Source organism: Bubalus kerabau, chromosome 12 (genome assembly GCF_029407905.1).
Source record: "Bubalus kerabau isolate K-KA32 ecotype Philippines breed swamp buffalo chromosome 12, PCC_UOA_SB_1v2, whole genome shotgun sequence".
Classification (NCBI taxonomy): domain Eukaryota; kingdom Metazoa; phylum Chordata; class Mammalia; order Artiodactyla; family Bovidae; genus Bubalus; species Bubalus kerabau.
Window position 1 is genome coordinate 71,689,235 of NC_073635.1, and position 18,648 is coordinate 71,707,882.

Here is an 18,648-nt window from a genome sequence, read left to right on the forward strand (position 1 = left end):
ATGTAGCCTGCCCTGACTGTGTGTTCAGTTCAGTTACTCAGTCATGTCTGACTCTTTGCGACCCCATGAACCGCAGCATGCCAGGCCTCCCTGTCCATCACCAATTCCCGGAGTTTATCCAAACTCATGTCCATTGAGTCGGTGATGCCATGCAACCATCTAATCCTCTGTCATCCCCTTCTCCTCCTGCCTTCAATCTTTCCCAACATCAGGGTCTTTTCAAATGAGTCAGCTCTTTGTATTAGGTGGCCAAAATGTTGGCATTTTACCTTCAACATCACTTCTTCCAATGAACACCCAGGATGGATTTCCTTTAGGATTGACTGGTTGGATCTCCTGGCAGTCCAAAGGATTCTTGAGAGTCTTCTCCAACACCACAGTTCAAAAGCATAAATTCTTCTGCACTCAGCTTTCTTTATAGTCCAAATCTCTCATCCATACATTAGTACTGGAAAAACCATAGCCTTGACTAGACGGCCCTTTGTTGACAAAGTAATGTCTCTGCTTTTTAATATGCAGTCTAGGTTGGTCATAACTTTCCTTCCAAGGAGTAAGTGTCTTTTAATTTCATGGCTACAGTCACCATCTACAGTGATTTTGGAGCCGAGAAAAATAAAGTCAGCCACTGTTTCCATTGTTTACTCACTATTTGCCATGAAGTGATGGGACCAGAATGCCATGATCTTAGTTTTCTGAAACTTGAGCTTTAAGCCAACTTTTTCACTCTCCTCCTTCACTTTCATCAAGAGGCGCTTTAATTCTTCTTCACTTTCTGCTATATGGGTGGTGTAATCTGCATATCTGAGATTATTGATATTTCTCCTGGTAATCTTGATTCCAGCTTGTGCTTCATCCAGCCCAGCACTTCTCATGATGTACTCTGCATATAAGTTAAATAAGCAGGGTGACAATATACAGACTTGACGTACTCCTTTTCCTATTTGGAACCAGTCTGTTGTTCAATGTCCAGTTCTAACTGTTGCTTCCTGACCTGCATACAGATTTCTCAAGAGGCAGGTCAGGTGGTCTGGTATCCCCATCTCTTGAAGAATTTTCGACTGTTTATTGTGATCCACATAGTCAAAGGCTTTGGCATAGTCAGTAAAGCAGAAATAGATGTTTTTCTGGAACTCTCTTGCTTTTTTGATGATATAGTGAATGTTGGCAATTTGATCTCTGTTTCCTCTGCCTTTTCTAAAACCAGCTTGAACATCTGGAAGCTCACGGTTCACATATTGCTGAAGCCTGGCTTGGAGAATTTTGAGCATTACTTTACTAGTGTGTTAGATGAGTGCAATTGTGTGATAGTTTGAGCATTCTTTGGCATTTCCTTTCTTTGGGATTGGAATGCAAACTGACCTTTTCCACTCCTGTAGCCACTGCTGAGTTTTCAAAATTTGCTGACATATTGAGAGCAGCATGTTCACAGCATCATCTTTTAGTATTTGAAATAGCTTAACTGGAATTCCATCACCTCCACTAGCTTTGTTCCTAGTGATACTTCCTAAGGCCCACTTGACTTCACAATCCAGGATGTCTGGCTCTAGGTGAGTGATCACAGCATAGTGATTATCTGAGTCATGAAGATCTTTTTTGTATAGTTTTTCTGTGTATTCTTGCCACCTCTTCTTAATATTTTCTGCTTCCGTTAGGTCCATACGTTTCCTGTCCTTTAGTGAGCCCATCTTTGTATGAAATGTTCCCTTGGTATCTCTAATTTTCTTGAAGAGATCTCTAGTCTTTCCTGTTCTATTGTTTTCCTCTATTTATTTGCATTGATTGTGAGGAAGGCTTTCCTCTATTTCCTTGCTATTGTTTGGAACTCTGCATTCAGATGAGTATATCTTTCCTTTTCTCCTTTGCTTTTCACTTCTCTTCTTTTCACAGGTATTTGTAAGGCCTCCTCAGACAGCCATTTTGCTTTATTGCATTTCTTTTCCATGGGGATGGTCTCGATCCCTGGCTCCTGTACAGTGTCACAAACCTGTGTCCATAGTTCATCAGGCACTTTATCTATCAGATCTAGTCCCTTAAGTCTATTTCTCACTTCCACTGTATAATCTTAAGTGATTTGATTTAGGTCATACCTGAATGGTCTAGTTTTCCCTACTTTCTTCAATTTCAGTCTGAATTTTGCAATAAGGAGTTCGTGATCTGAGCCACAGTCAGCTCCAGTTCACAGGTGGTAAGACTTGAAGCTGCACCCTGTTCACTTTTTATTTATGTCTTCCAGCAGAGTATCTGTACATAGAGGGTGCTCAGTAAGTGTTTGTGAAATGAACAAATAATGACTGAGAGCAAACCTTCCTTGTCAACTTTATAACTTTGAGATATTAACAGGTAGCCTGGGATAACAGAAAGCCCTGGCTTTGGAGTCAGTCACACTGATCTGTCCTTTCTCTACTACTCACTAGCAGTGTGGGTGTGGGAAAGCAGTAACCAGCCAAGGTGCCAGGACATTAGAATGGCACCATCCTTGACAAAGTAGGCTCTAGACATCCTACAGCCACGTAGTCTTAGTTACATGCTTGGGTAAGCATCTTAACCTCTGAATCTCAGCTTCTTTGTCTGGAAAATAAGTATAGTTCCTGCTCTCTTAAACCATTGCTTTGGTTGGGATGATGGATGGGCTAAGAGCATCCAAAGACACAGGGTGGAATCACTGACCTTGGTGATTCTTATCACCAGGACAGGAGAACAGGATGGGTGTGGATGAGGAGGTTTGTAGGCTGTAGAAGGTGTACTTGAGGAGGTCCTCATCTGATGGCCTAAACCAAACTGTTATTCCTCCACTTGTAGTTAAATGACACAAGCACACGGGGAGAAGCACAAACTCTGGATTCAGGGACAAATACTGGCTCCTCTTGGCACTGACTGGGTTTGGATTCAAGTTCTGCTAGCTGGTGAGTGTGGGCTCTTAAGGTTGGGAAGCCCACTGTGCTTCAATGTCTTTGTCTGAAAGTTGAGGTGGGGATAGTATGATTCGCAGAAGGCTGTTGCGAAGATTAATTATGACAGTGACACAGTGTGGTCTGTGCACTAGTGCCAGTCCATAACCTGTTTGTAACCCATTTAGAAATAAGTACAGGAAATTCAAGAAAGCTAGAAACTCACAACCCTCTGTATTGCTGTGACATCCACCCTCAGGATGGGTGGGATCCTGAACACCCTGGGGACCAGTGTGAGGATTGCACTATTGGGGGGAGGGGCCTGTGGCTGAGCTGCACACTAGCCATGCACAGTGGATCATTGATTAGGTTGCAATGGGCTGAAAATTAAATAAAACTGATATTTAATCCCAGACAGGTGAGAAACACTGCTTTTGAACAATGCTGGATATGTGATTAGCTGTCAATCCATACTACCCTCTCCAGCACTATCCTCTTTATTAATTGTTACCATCATATTTATCTTAAAATTAGAGCACACAGGCTTTCAAAAACCCCTACTATACATTATCAATGTTTTTAATAGCATTAAACAGAAACAATGTGGATTAACTGAGCTTTTGTTTTCTAAGCCTAATGTTCTAAAGAAAGTGTTTCTTTTTTCCAAAAACTAAAACAGCAATGTGTGTTGAAAACTGGGAGAAATATATATTTATTTGAATTTAGACCTAAAAAATAGCATTACTAGAAGGAATCATATGCCCCAGCCCTGTGAGACCTCCATCTGTACTCCAGGCCCATCTGACTTGCCTTTGGAGTCAAACTGGGATTGTATTATTTTTTTAAGAAGAACCAAGGTTAAGACTTAGATACACTAGGAATGTTCTACAAGAAGTTCACATTGGGTGGTTCTGACTAAATTCACTTTTTCACTCAGCAAACATGTTTACAAGTATCCATCCCAATAGGTAGAAGTTTGGGGTATTTCAAAACAGTGTTTGATCCAAAAGCTTATCATATTTAATTCTGGAGGATATTACATGAAAAACATTTTTAAAATTAAAATTTTCAGGTTACCTAGACAAAAAAATGAGTCTCTGAAATGGAGTTTTTGTCACATTAGAAATATAATAAGTAAATAATGTTTAACAGAGGACTGAGGGCTTTTAAACCCTACATTTTATAACACTAACTTTTTTTTTAATCCATGAGTTTATACTGATTCCTATAAGACATAAAATATATAGAAGGAAGGGAAAGCCCTTTTTTGCAGTAGAGGGTCAACTCACAAATGTAGACAGATGGACTGAAAATTACCATATAGTAGCCATCTTTGTTGTAAATAATTGAGACAAAATTCATCATTGTCTGAATATATGGTGAATGTTCATGGGTTGGGGGAGACACAGCACTTTCACGGACTCAAAGTATCTTCTCAGATTAATTCTTTAGGGAAGAATTATATTTTCAAAGTGGAAAAATCTGGCAAACACCTGGCTAAGCAAGTTTGTAATAATATTTACAAACCAGAGTAAATATTATTAATAGTGAACTCACTGACACCCTTGGCTTTTTTTTTTTTCTTGTTTCTTTAAAAATTTATTTAAGTATCTATCATTGATTCACAATGTTGTGTTAATTTCTGCTGTACAGCAGTGATTCAGTTATACACATACATACATTCTTTTTCATATAAGTTAAATAAGCAGGATAACAATATACAGGTCATACTCCTTTCCCAATTTTGACCCAGGCAGTTGTTCCATGTCTGTTTCTAACTGTTGCTTCTTGACCTGCATACAGGTTTCTCAGGAGACAGGTAAGGTGGTCTTTAAGTTTTCCCATTTGCTGTGATCTACACAGTCAAAGGCTTTCGGGTAGTCAATGAAGAGAAGTAGATGTTTTTTTGAGCAGAAACCATAAGATCCACAAAGCCTCGAAATGGACTTCATGGTCCTTTAAGGAAAACTCTGCCCAACCTACCCCAGAGCTCTGCTGTTCTAAGTGCAGCCTGTGGACCAGTAGCATTGGCTGGCCTGGGGCGCCGTTAGAACACGGAATCTTGTCTCTACTTCAGACCCACTGACTCAGAATCTCTGGATCCCGGGTGAGTCCTGCTCACAGTACGGTCAGAGAAGCGCTGGTTTAGAGGCCCTGCTCCGTCCTCCTGCGGTTGCACCCTCCCCAGGTACAGGCCACCAGGAAGGACCAGGGGGTGTGGCCACCTGGAGCCCCGCCCCCTCCAGGCCATGCTCTGAGCACCTGGACCCCAGAACCCCTGCTCCCAGCGCCTGTGCCCGCCTCCCTCCTGGGACCCATGTCCCAGCCCGACAGGTGTTTATGGGCACGAAGAGCGTGGCCTGAGATTGGACCTGAAGGCTGGGGGTGCTCTTGATTGAACAGCAGATTGCTCAAGGCACAGAGAGGGTCAGAGCCAGAGGTGGGAAGAGCAGGGGGAGGGCTGGGGGCTGGGGTGGCCCCTCCCTCTGCTGTCCTGCCTTCTGGCTTGGAGCTCAGTGTCCAAAACCCCAGTCTTCCAGGTTTTAATAGTTATGTAGGTGTGCTTGATGGAGAAGGTAATGGCACTCCACTCCAGTACTCTTGCCTGGAAAATCCCATGGATGGAAGAGCCTGGTAGGCCATAGTCCATGAGGCCACTAAGAGTCGAACACAACTGAATGACTTCACTTTCACGTTTCACTTTCATGCATTGGAGAAGGAAATGGCACCCCACTCCAGTACTCTTGCCTGGAGAATCCCAGGGACAGGGGAGCCTGGTGGGCTGCCATCTATGGGGTTGCACAGAGTCAGACACAACTGAAGCGACTTAGCAGCAGCAGCAGCAGGTGTACCTGACAGTTTTGTATGACTGATTTATAACTTTTACATATTTAAACATATAGTATGGGCTTCATGGTTTTTACAGTGGTCATGTATGGATGTGAGAGTTGGACTGTGAAGAAAACTGAGCGCCCAAGAATTGATACTTTTGAACTGTGGTGTTGGAGAAGACTCTTGAGAGTCGCTTGAACTGCAAGGAGATCCAAGCAGTCCATTCTGAAGGAGATCAGCCCTGGGATTTCTTTGGAAGGAATGATGCTCAGGCTGAAACTCCAGTACTTTGGCCACCTCATGTGAAGAGTTGACTCATTGGAAAAGACTCTGATGCTGGGAGGGATTGGGGGCAAGAGCAGAAGGGGACGACAGAGGATGAGATGGCTGGATGGCATCACTGACTCGATGGACATGAGTCTGAGTGAACTCCGGGAGTTGGTGATGGACAGGGAGGCCTGGCATGCTGTGATTCATGGGGTTGCAAAGAGTCGGACACGACTGAGTGACTGAACTGAACTGAACTAAACTGATGGGCTTCATTTATACTCTTGACCTGGAGCCATGGATGTGAGTTGACAGGTCTATTAAATGTTTCTCAGAGTGTTCACAGGACTTCATCCCAATCCACTGGGATGTTTGATAAAGATTCATATTCCCAGGCCTTATTATGTGACCTCTTGCATCAGATCTTTGGGAATGGAGCCTAGGACTCTGCATTCTGACCCCCTCCCCTGGTGATTCTGATCCACAGCAGACCTACAGGAGCACGTGTAATGTTGGTGGAGACATAGAGGGGAGCTGCCACGAGTGGTGGGAAGTGTCAGGGAGAGAGAGGGAGGTCCCAAGTCAGAGGAAGGCACTGACACCAACTTACACCTTCCTGCTTCTCTCCTGATTCGCCTCACAACCTGGCCTGACACCACCTCCAGGAGCTGTCTGCAAGGAGAAGCTGCTAGAACCGGGCAAGGGTGTCCTCCTGCCGACTGTGGGGCTCTCGGGGGCTGCCCTGCAGAATGAAGGACCTGAATCAGGGGCAGCAAAGGGGCTGCGGGCACCTGGAGGGACCACATGGACCCACACAGGGAGTCAGGCTGAAGCTGCTGAGCAGGTCTTTGGGCAGGGAGACCTCCAGGTCCTGTAGGGACAAGGAAGGAGCAGGGACAGACTGTGTGGTCCCACCTGCCTGGGCTCAGAGACTGCATCTGCCAATTAGGAATCCTATGACATTGATCAATGTCCTAAAGTGCTGTAAGATGGGGCTTCTAATACCCTCAGAGCTTGTGTTAAAATTAAACATGATAGTGTTTTGTTCAGGCCCGTGAAACTGACAGAATTAGCAAGTGTGGTAATCTTCATACTGCCAGGAATTTCTATAGCCACTGACGAGCCCAGAAGAGGCATGATAAATAGTACAAGAAAGCCCATTTGGGCACAGCCCTGAAGGCCAAGGCTTTTGGAGGTGCTTCTCATGCTAAGAGAATTGTGCTCAAAAAAGTAGGGGTTGATGCCAAACAACCAAATTCTGCCATCAGGATATGTGTCAGGGTTCAGCCCATCAAGAATGGCAAAAAATCACAGTGTACCCAGTGATGGTTGCTTAAATTCTCTTGAGGAAAATGATGGCATTATGATTGCTGGATTTGGTTGCAAAGGTCATGCATGCCATTGATGACATTCCTGGAGTCCACTTCAAGGTTGTCAAAGTAGCCAGTGTCTCTCTTTTGCCCTTATACAAAGGCAAAAAGGAAAGACCAAGATCATAAATTTGGATGAAGAAAGCATGATAGTAATAAACTTTTATATACCAAAAAATAATACAACGTGATGCTGCTGCTGCTGCTGCTAAGTCACTTCAGTCGTGTCCGACTCTGTGCGACCCCAGAGACGGCAGCCCACGAGGCCCCGCCCATCCCTGGGATTCTCCAGGCAAGAACACTGGAGTGGGTTGCCATTTCCTTCTCCAATGCCGGAAAGTTAGAAGTGAAAGTGAAGTCACTCACTCGTGTCCGACTCTTTGCCACCCCATGGACTGCAGCCTACCAGGCTCCTCCGTCCATGGGATTTTCCAGGCAAGAGTACTGGAGTGGAATGCCATTGCCTTCTCCGAATACAATGTAATTGTTAAGTAAAAACACATCCTGGAACACAGAGCAGAATAAAGGGGCAGCTGATGTTTATTTATTTATTTATTTTTTAAGTTTTTATTTTTTAAAATTTTATTTTATTTTTAAACTTTACAATATTGTATTCGTTCTGCCATATATTGAAGTGAATCCGCCACAGGCATACTTGTGTTCCCCATCCTGAATCCTCCTCCCTCCTCCCTCCCCATACCATCCCTCTGGGTCGTGATGATTATTGTGATGCTCATCACCTTACACCTTTGCACTTCTTGATGCTCGATATCGTAGGCACTTGTTACTGGCTGTGCTCAGTCACGTCTGACTCTTTGCAACCATATGACTGTAGCCTGCCAGGCTCCTCCATTCATGGGATTCTCTAGGCAAGAATACTGGAGTGGGTTGCCATCTCCTCCTCCAAGGCGTCTTCCCAACCCAGACAAGGAACTTGCCTCTGCTGTGTCTCCTGCAGTGGCAGGCGGATTCTTTACCACGGAGGCTGGGAAGCACGTGTTACTGGCTGATAAGATCAATTTCCTCAACACCCCAGGGGGCACTTGTGGTAAGGAATCTACCTGCAACTATAGGAGATCCAAGAGATGCAGGTTTCATTCCTGGGTCAGGAAGATTCCCTGGAAGAGGAAATGGCAACCCACTCCAGTATTCCTGCCTGGGAAATCTCATCCTCTGCCCATGCGGTCCCAAAGAGTCATCATGACTGAACACACACACCCCTCAGACCCCAGGCATATGAAGACTCCAGTCACAGCCCTGTTATAGACCCACGCTTGGCCAGTGGCCCAGAGCTCCTTGAGCTTCCCTGCACAGGAGTGACTCCTGAAGTTACTGCCAAGCTGCTCATCCTGTACTGTTCCCAGGATTTCCCTCCCAGCAAGCCACACCTTGGGACTCAGGCTCGGGTTTGTGATGAACTAAGGCTGTGGTAGTTTAGTTGCTAAGTCATGTCTGACTCTTGTGAATCCATGGACTGTAGCCTGCTAGGTTCCTTTGTCCATATAGGAATCTCCAGGAAAGAATACTGGCATGGGTTGCCATTTCCTTCTCCAGGGGATCTTCCCGACCTGGGGATCAAACTCGGGTCTCCTGCATTGCAGGTAGACTCTTTACCATCTGAGCCATCAGGGAATCTTTTAAAAGAAGTAACTGCAGGAGTGTAACCCTTGGAGAGGCACTCACCCACACTGTAGGCTGTTTTGCAGCCAGCTTTTAATAACATGAATGAATTGATGTTGTTAGCATCTGCCCATAAATCCTGCGTGTGTGTGTGCATCCTCAGTTGTGTTCAGCTATTTGCCACCCCACGGACTATAGCATGCCAGGCTCCTCTGTCCATGGAATACTGCAGTATTGGGTTGTCATTTCCTTCTCCAGGGGATCTTCCCAAACGAGGGATTGAATCTGTGTCTGTTGCAGCTCCTGTATTGGCCGGGAGATTCTTTACCTCCAGAACCACCAGGGAAGCCCAACTAGGCTGGGCTTGTATGAAACCTCCAGGGACAACTGTGCTATACTGAAAATCACCACCAGGGGGAAATGAATCCATGTATCCAGCTGAGCAGTGTGGAAAGGCCATGGAATGAGGGGCCAGGAAGACCTCTCAGAGGGCAAGAGGTGTCACAGGCCCCCACCTCATCCACCCCATCTACACCCTAGACACAGAAACACACATTCCTGCTTCTGTAGAATCACCTGCTTTGTTTACTCTATTCCTCGTCCAGATAGAGTCCTTATAGCTTAAACATGGCAAAGGCCAGTGGATTGTAAAATCACCAGGGGACTCTTTAAACCAAGTGCTGAAGCCTCATCTCAGTTAAACCAGAATCTCGAGAGAGGGGATGCAGGAGTTAACACTTTAAAAAAACCCACAGGTAATTCTACCCTGCAGCCAAGAGAGGACCTCTGTTGGAAGCAAAAGATCTCATTTCTTCCCAAATGGCAGCTGCTTTCATGCTAGAAAACGTTTGTCACTCAGTCTTGTCTGACTCTTTGCAACTCCATGGACAGTAGTCCACCAGAATTTCATGGAATTCTTCACATAAGAATACTGGAGTGGGTTGCCTATTCCTTTCTCTAGGGGATCTTCCCAACCCAGGGATTGGGTCTCCCAGGTCTCCTCAATTTCAGGCAGATTCTTTACCATCTGAGCCACCAGGAAGCCAAAGATGGTTTGATTTCTTCCTATTTTGTTACTGACCCTTCCCAGTAAGACCCAAACAGGGAGTGGGGAGTCCTTTAACCAGGTTTGTGTGTGTGCTTAGTCACTCAGTCCTGTCTGACTCTTTGCAACCCCATGGACTGCAGCCCTTCAGGCTCCTCTGTCAGTGGGATTTCCCAGGCATACTGGAGTGGGCTGCCATTTTCAGCTCCAAGGGATCTTCCTGACCCAGGGATCAATGCGAGTCTTCTGCACTGGCAGGCAGGTTCTTTACTGCTGAGCCACCTGGGAAGCCCCTCTGCCAGGTGTGGCTTGTCCCAATAGAATGTGCTCTAGAGGACACACTCTCTCCTAAAAGCACCCCTGAGATCGCTGTATGTGATTCCTTTCAGCTGAGGGATGGGTGGGTTCTCACAGGACAGGCTCCCCTGTGCTGCCCCTGGCTCCAGATCACAGTGCTGAGCTCAACATTTTTGCTCACGGCCCCGGGGCTGCCATTTTGAATCACAGTGCCCGGCACAGACACTCTGTGCAGGGCCCTCAGAGCTGAGTTGTAGGGCAGTCATTTTGCATCAGGGAGTCTCGTCTGAAGGTCCAGGTGCGAGGCTTCTGCATGAGGCGCCCTGTGAGCAAGTGAAACAAGACTCAGCTCAAAGGGAGAGAAAAAAGGTAAACTTCATTACCCAATTCTAATTTTATTCCCAGGGAATTGTTGATGGGCTTTGTCAGTGACTGTTCTGTCACAGCCCAGCCTCCCTGAATATTAAGGGCCCCACCTTACATTTAATGAATGTTTCCTTTGTTACCCGTGGAGATAATCCTGATGAAGAGAAAGAGACCAATTTTTCCCCTATGCCTGAAGGTCCAAAAGGAAAGGTATTGATATAATCAGTTTTGGTTTTTTACCCATAAGGTAACTCCCTCTTGGCTGGGGCTTGGTGTTGCTCCTGAAATAAGTGGGAGTCTGTGGTGCCCTTCATTTGAGGAAGACAACCTGGTATTGCTTAAATGGGCAAGGGAAGGACCTAGGTAGGCATCAGGGTACAGAGAACCAGGTCTGGACTCCCAAATGACAGGCTAAGATGGCCTCATCACCATGGAAACAGTGTGTCCATGCTTTTGAGACAGGAAGGAAGAGGGGCACAGATAGTGAGAAAAAACAGGAGTCCACAAAAACTGGCTTGAATCAGTTAAATTAGGATGGTATTTCCCATGGTCTGGCCTGTGATCCTGCATTATAACACTAAAAGTCACTCCCCTCTCACCATGACCAGTGCTGTGATAGTTCAAAGGCTGACCATAGAAGTCCAAAAAGTGACACCGAAGCAGGGGTCTGGCTGCTCGCCTCTCAAAAGCCAATAAAGAGGCCAGGTTGATGGAAAGGAACTTTATTTTAGATGGTAGTATGTGTGTGTGTGGTGGGGGGAGGGTGGGCACCTGTCCAAAGGCTGACTGTCCCTACCATTGACAATTAGTGGACAAGAGCTTTTATAGACAGAGGGAGAGGGCTATGTGTATAAACAGCAGAGTCAGCGCTGACAGTCGTCTTGAAATTGGTCATTGGTGGTCTGACCAGCGTTACCTTGATTGTTTTAAGTACACCTAATCTTCAGTTTTCTGTGATTGTAATTTTCAGTTTGTCAAGATTGCCAGGAGAAATATCAATAACCTCAGATATGCAGATGACACCACCCTTATGGCAGAAAGTGAAGAAGAACTAAAGGGCCTCTTGATGAAAGTGAAAGAGGAGAGTGAAAAAGTTGGCTTAAAGCTCAACATTCAGAAAACTAAGATCATGGCATCTGATCCCATCATTTCATGGCAAATATATGGGGAAACAGTGACAGACTTTATTTTTGGGGGCTCCAAAATCACTGCAGATGGTGAGTGCAGCCATGAAATTAAAAGACGCTTGCACCTTGGAAGAAAAGTTATGACCAACCTAGACAGACAGCTTATTAAAAAGGAGAGGCGTTAATTTGCCAATAAAGGTACATCTAGTCAAAGCTATGGTTTTTCCAGTAGTTATATATGGATGTGAGAGTTGGATTATAAAGAAAGTTGATTTCCTCAGTGATATGGCAAAACCAATACTTTATATATATATATAGCCATAAAAAAAAAAAATAAAGCTGAGTGCTGAAGAATTGATGCTTTTGAACTGTGGTGTTGGGGAAGACTCCTGAGAGTCCCTTGGACAGCAAATAGATCCAACCATTCCATCCTAGAGGAGATCAGTCCTGGGTGTTCATTGGAAGGACTGATGTTGAAGCTGAAACTCCAATAGTTTGGCCACCTGATGCAGAAAACTGACTCATTTGAAAAGATCCTGATGCTGGGGAAAGATTGAAGGCAGGAGGAGAAGGAGACGACAGAAGATGAGATGGTTGGATGGCATCACCGACTCAATGGACATGAGTTTGAGTAAACTCTGGGAATTGGTGATGGACAGGAAGGCCTGGCATGCTGCAGCCCATGGGGTCGCAGAGTCGGACACGATTGAGCAACTGAACTGAACAAGTTCTCTGACTATACAGACACAACTGTGTCCCACAATGTAAGTCAATTCTGACACTGTCTGCCTGGAATTTTTGTTAGACCTTGTATAGGTCAAGAACCCAGTCCCATTACACTACCCCTTCTTCTCAACTTCAGAAGCCAGTGGTGAGTCTAGGTGGTTACCTGTTCTTCTTATGGACTGATTATAAATCAGGGTTCCCCTAACCCTCTCCTTGGGTTTGGTAATTTTCTAGAGTGGCTTACAGCTCAGGAAAACAGTTTACCCAACTAGATCACTAGTTTATTATAAAAGGATTCAACTGCAGAACAGTCAGATGGAAGAGATGCAGAGAGCAAGGTAGGGGGAGGGGCAGGGGCTTCCAGGCTTCTCCAGGTGAGTCACCCTCCCCACACCTGCACAGGTTCACTAGCTGGGAAGCTCTGTGGACCCCATCCTATTGGTATTTTATTGAGGCTTCATAGAAGCATACTTTATGCAAGACTGGTTAAAGCATTGGCCATAGGTGGTTGATCTGTTTCCAGTCCCTCTTCTCCCTAGATATGGGAGGGTACATCTGAAAATGCCAACCCTTTAATCAGGTGTTTGGTTTTTCTGACAAACAAACAGATGAATTCACTAAAACTCAGGTGTAGTTGAAAGGGGCCTGTTATAATTATCAAAAGGTACTTTTTCACTCTTAAAGCACCTAAGGGTTTTAGGAGTTCTGTGCCAGCAACAGCATGAAGACCAAAGACATATTCTAATTATAAGTCACAACATCACAGTCTTCAAGTATCATCCACACTGCAGCACTTGTCAGAATTTCCTTCCTTTTTAAGGCTGAGTGATATTTCATTGTATGCTTATACCACACTTTGTTTATTCATTCCAGAAATATTTATTTTAATGCATTTATTTTCTTCATATATATTCATATGGGCTTCATGTATGGGAAAAATGTCTGAAGTTATTCATTTCCCTCTTGTACTGATACCTGCTTATTAGCTCATTTAAAATTTATTTATTTTAGGGATAAACAAAGTAAACGTTGACTTCTTGCTTATGTACTTTGTGCATCAGTTCACTGCTGAGTAACTGTCCTTCATGCCAGGAGAAGGATGTGCTGTGGTCTTTCCTTTTCCCTTCTCTTATCAAAACAGGATTTCTCAGGGCCAGCCTAGCAGTAGAACAGACACTAGGGAGCCTGGGGCTGTCATCTCAGTAGCCTGGCAGCTTTGTGCCAGTCATCTGTGCTCACTTCCACTGACCAGTACTGGCGACTAGCTCAGGGTATCTCGCGGTGGGGTGGGGTCTCTCCCAGGAAGACCCTCCAGGGTCCTGCTCCATTCCAGTTGAAGACCTTCCCACAGCGCCCTTGTTTGGTCCTGATGAGGGCAGCGTGCCCAGAGGGCGGGCTGCTATCTCCTTTTGCCAGCTTTCTCTGGGTCTTCACCCCAGCTGAGGGGCGTTTCTGCTGCAGCCTGCCCCTCCTTCTCCTTCTGGGTGGGGACCCGGTCTCAGAGCGCGCCCTCTGGTACAGTTTGCAGCCCAGTGCAAGACCGTGGGCGCCTGGGGTCCTGTGCCCCGCGCCTTGGGGTTCTCTCACCTCCTCTATCAGAGGCGCCTGCAGCCTCCCCTCACACCTGCGTGTGGCCACCGGCTGGCCCCACTCAACACTCCCGACCCTCACGGGTCCAGTCCGGCAAGATGCGGCCAGTGCCCCGGAGGAGAAGCCCAACCCGCTGCAGGACGCGAACGTCTGCTCTCGGCTGTTCTCCTGGTGAGCCCCGCCTGGGCTGAGACACACCACCGTCTCAGGGCCAGTGCTTGATGCTGCTGTGCCTTGCAGGGGCTGAGGGTCGAGGGTCAGGGCGAGGGAGCGCTTTCCGATGGCTGTTTGTAGCCGGTGGGGTCTCCCCACGCCGGACATGGGGGTCCCTGTCTGTGCCCTCTGGGTGGGGTGGCCAGAAGCGGTAGCAGGAACGGGAAGAGGGACCTGGTGGCAGGGCGCAGGGTCTCCCTGCCTTGCAGCTCTCTGCCCCGTCAGGCTCCTTAGTCCCTGGGAGCAAGAGGGCAGCAGAAGCAGGAGGCAAGGAGTCTGAGAACCCAGGCTGCCCAGCGGGGTCACCGCCAGCAGGAGAAGGACTGGACCCAGACCTCCATCCTTACCCTGCTTCCCCACTACAGTTAGGATTCATAGTTCTGAATTAATTTGCACCCTTTCCCCACTAAGCAAACAGGCCTGAACAACTTTATCTGATTTACTTTTATCTAATTAGTGCTCTGCTCCTGTTGCCATCTTCCAATAATGGCCCCACCTTTCCCCACATTCCTTAGGTGACAGCTGAGTTCCAGCTGCACTGGGCTCCCTTGTCCCTGTGTCTGTGACCATGTCTCTCTGCCTCCCTCTTTCTCTCTGTATGCATCTCTCACTGTATATCCTGGTATCTAGTTGTGACACATTTCATGTGTGCAAGAACACTAATATTTTTTATTTAATGAACAGGGACATGATTCTTGAACCCATTTTGCTTTTGTCTGGGATACATTGAGAGGACTGGAGGATGTATTTGACCAGCCCCTTTCCTTACTGTGAGTGTCTCTGCTTCCACCTTTGAGAGTCACAATGGGTATGGGGTCCCTGAAGCCTGTGGGGTATTATCTGTATCTCTAGCCTTTCCAAAAGCAGTGCAGGGTCCTGATGCAGCTGGTCCTGCCCAGGAGTCCTCTGGTACTGAAACCACTGAAGGGTCCCTGAGCTGGGAGGTAACACAAATGAAAAGCAGCTCAGAGAGATGAAGCTCTCAACTAAAGTTTTCCATCTGGTAGCTGGGACCACTTACTAGCTGGGTTGGAACCTTTGGGTTAATCACACTTGGGTGATTTTTATATCATTTGTTCCTGGATGCTAATCCATTCATCTTTCCCACAAATTCTGATGTTTCATTTTTTTATATGGGAGGGCCTTGGGGATCCCCAGGAAACCGAAGCTTCTACGCTTGTTCTGATGATGCTGTGTTCAGTATGTGTAATTAAATCTCTTGGCCATTTGGTGACAATATACAGCCTTGACATACTCCTTTTCCTGTTTGGAATCAGTCTATTGTTCCATGTCCAGTTCTAATTGTTGCTTCCTGACCTGCATACAAATTTCTCAAGAGGCAGGTCAGGTGGTCTGGTATTCCCATCTCTTGAAGAATTTTCGACAGTTTATTGTGATCCACACAGTCAAAGGCTTTGGCAGAGTCATAAAGCAGAAATAGATATTTTTCTGGAACTCTCTTGTTCTTTCAATGATCCAGCAGATGTTGGCAATTTGATTTCTGGTTCCTCTGCCTTTTCTAAAACCAGCTTGAACATCTGGAAGTTCATGGTTTACGTATTGCTGAAGCCTGGTTTGGAGAATTTTGACCATTACTTTACTAGAGTGTGAGATGAGTGCAATTGTGCGGTAGTTGAGCATTCTTTGGGATTGCCTTTCTTTTGGATTGGAACAGTTAGAACTGGACATGGAAGAACAGACTGGTCCCAAATAGGAAAAGGAGTATGTCAAGGCTGTATATTGCCACCCTGCTTATTTAACTTATATGCAGAGTACATCATGAGAAGTGCTGGGCTGGATGAAGCACAAGATGGAATCAAGATTGCTGGGAGAAATATCAATAACCTCAGATATGCAGATGACACCACCCTTATGGCAGAAAGTGAAGAGCTAAAAAGCCTCTTGATGAAAGTGAAAGAGGAGAGTGAAAAAGTTGGCTTAAAGCTCAACATTCAGAAAACGAAGGTCATGGCATCTGGTCCCATCACTTCATGGGAAATAGATGGGGAAACAATGGAAACAGTGTCAGACTTTTTTTGGGGGGGCTCCAAAAGCACTGCAGATAGTGATTGCAGCCATGAAATTAAAAGATGCTTACTCCTTGGAGGGAAAGTTATGACCAACCTAGATAGTGTATTAAAAAGCAGAGATATTACTTTGCCAACAAAGGTCTGTCTAGTCAATGCTATGGTTTTTCCAGTAGTCATGTATGGATGTGAACGTTTGACTATGAAGAAAGCTGAGCACAGAAGAACTAAAGCTTTTGAACTGTGGTGTTGGAGAAAACTCGAGAGTCCCTTGGACAGCAAGGAGATCCAACCAGTCCATTCTAAAGGAGATCAGTCCTGGGTGTTCTTCGGAAGGACTGATGCTGAAGCTGAAACTCCTATACTTTGGCCACCTGATGCTAAGAGCTGACTCATTTGAAAAGACTCTGATGCTGGGAAATATTGAAGGTGGGAGGAGAAGGAGACAACAGAGGATGAGATCATTGGATGACATCACGGATTCAATGGACATGAGTTTGGGTAAACTCTGGTAGTTGGTGATGGACAGGGAGGCCTGGCATGCTGCAGTCCATGGAGTCACAAAGAGTTGGACACGACTGAGTGACTGAACTGAACTGAACTGAAGTACATATAATACTTTTTCAGATTTTCATTTATTCTTTAGAGTTTTAAATTGTATATTGTTAATTAAAATTGAGTTTTTCTTTTTTTAATTTCTCCTGTGGCTTTTGTAGTATGTCTTTTAAAAATCCTAAAATCATTTAAGTCTCTGTGTTTTATTTTACCTTTTTTCTTATTTTATTTCTAACAGTAAAGACAGCTAGAATTTTTTTTTTTAGTTTTTGATATAAGATAGGCCCCAATTTTTAAAAAACTGTCCATTTTCCCATTATCATTTATTAAATAATTCTTATTTCCCTCTACTGGAGATAAGGAGCACAGTTAATGAACCGTGTCCAGCTGGAAATGGATTGTCCAGTCTGCTGAGGCTCTCCCTGGCAATGTCCCTGCTGTCCTCACTGCAGCCTCTGGGGTGTCCTCTGCTGAATTTCTCTCCTCCCTCCTCCCAGAAGCCAGCAGGTTGGGGGTGAGTGCAGGACCTTTCCCCAGAGATGAGAGTGGAGCAGGGTCTTGGACCAGATGCACTTGACCCTTCAGGGAGTGGTTACATCCTCAATCCCCTGACACTGACCACGTCTCAGTCAGTGAACTATCTCCTTGCAAAGGGAGTGTGGATGTGGAACCTGTCACTGGTGTTAAGACAGACTTTTCAGAGACTCTTGTCAGAGAAACTGATGACATGAGGGGGATGTGAACTGGCTGAGTACTGAGATGGTTTAGGGAGGTTGGTCCTATTAGGTCCTCAGTAACTACTGATTGTGAATGGATACAAATGTTTACTTTCAAACTAGTATTCTTTGCACCATTTTTAGAATACCACTTGTTATTCTTCATTAACAGTCATAAATCCACATGTTGTAGGAGGAGACTGGGTGAGCTCTCCAGGGCTCTTTCTCTGGCCTTGCCCTGTTGCCTGTAAGTGTTTGATTTGTTGAGTTTTGCTAATTTTATACAATAACTATAACCTCAAGAAGAAGTAGAACAACCCAAAGGTATATTTAAAGTTACTTGTATGTCATTATGGCAAAATAAACTGCCTAACAAATTTAAGTTTATCTCTTGTAGTTTATTCTTGACATTTTTGGTCTTTATAGTCCTGCATCTGATCAGCCTGAGACTAGTATCCACTCAGATGTGTCAAGTGGATAATTTGCCTTTTGGAATCTTCCATGTTGATTCCCAGTCCTGTTGATTCCATTCCCTCTGTTGACCTGAACAAATAGACTGTCAAATATTTTTTTCCAGCAAAGATGAGCATATTCAGAATCATCAGAGAATGGCAGTTTGAGGTCTGCATTTGTGGAGAGCAAAGTGTAAGTCCCCAAAGTGCCAGGGCTGGAGAGTGCTTTTATAGAGGGGAATAAGTTCAGAGGGCTCTTTCAGAGTCCATGGCTTTTCATTGCCTGTGTCCTTGCCAGGAAAGGAGAGGAGTCTTTCTTCTTCCTGTTGGGCACTGCTGTTGTTGTAACCTCATGTATCAAACTTTCAGCGACTTTCTACTGGGGACCACATGGCATTACTCGAGCACTCTGTGGTGGTGATGACTGCTCTTTGTCTGGGAAGACTTTGTCCTGTTCAGAGCATCACTGACCCTCTCAGCATCCCAGGGAGATGTTCTCTCCAGGTGTTCTCCCTGCTTTCCCAAGGTTAATGGTTTTGTGGCTGGTTCATGGTCAT

General features: G+C 45.5%; 1 protein-coding gene across 1 annotated transcript in view; it reads left to right on the forward strand.

Annotated features, from left to right (window-relative positions):
• The first annotated feature begins 12,334 nt into the window (after nt 1–12,334).
• LOC129624243 (ATP-binding cassette sub-family C member 4-like) overlaps nt 12,335–18,648 on the forward strand; it is a 180,888-nt gene continuing 174,574 nt past the window's right edge. Inside the window, 1 exon segment of the mRNA XM_055541904.1 lies at nt 12,335–14,299. Coding sequence (XP_055397879.1) covers nt 13,908–14,299 — 392 coding nt within the window. The 5' untranslated portion in view covers nt 12,335–13,907.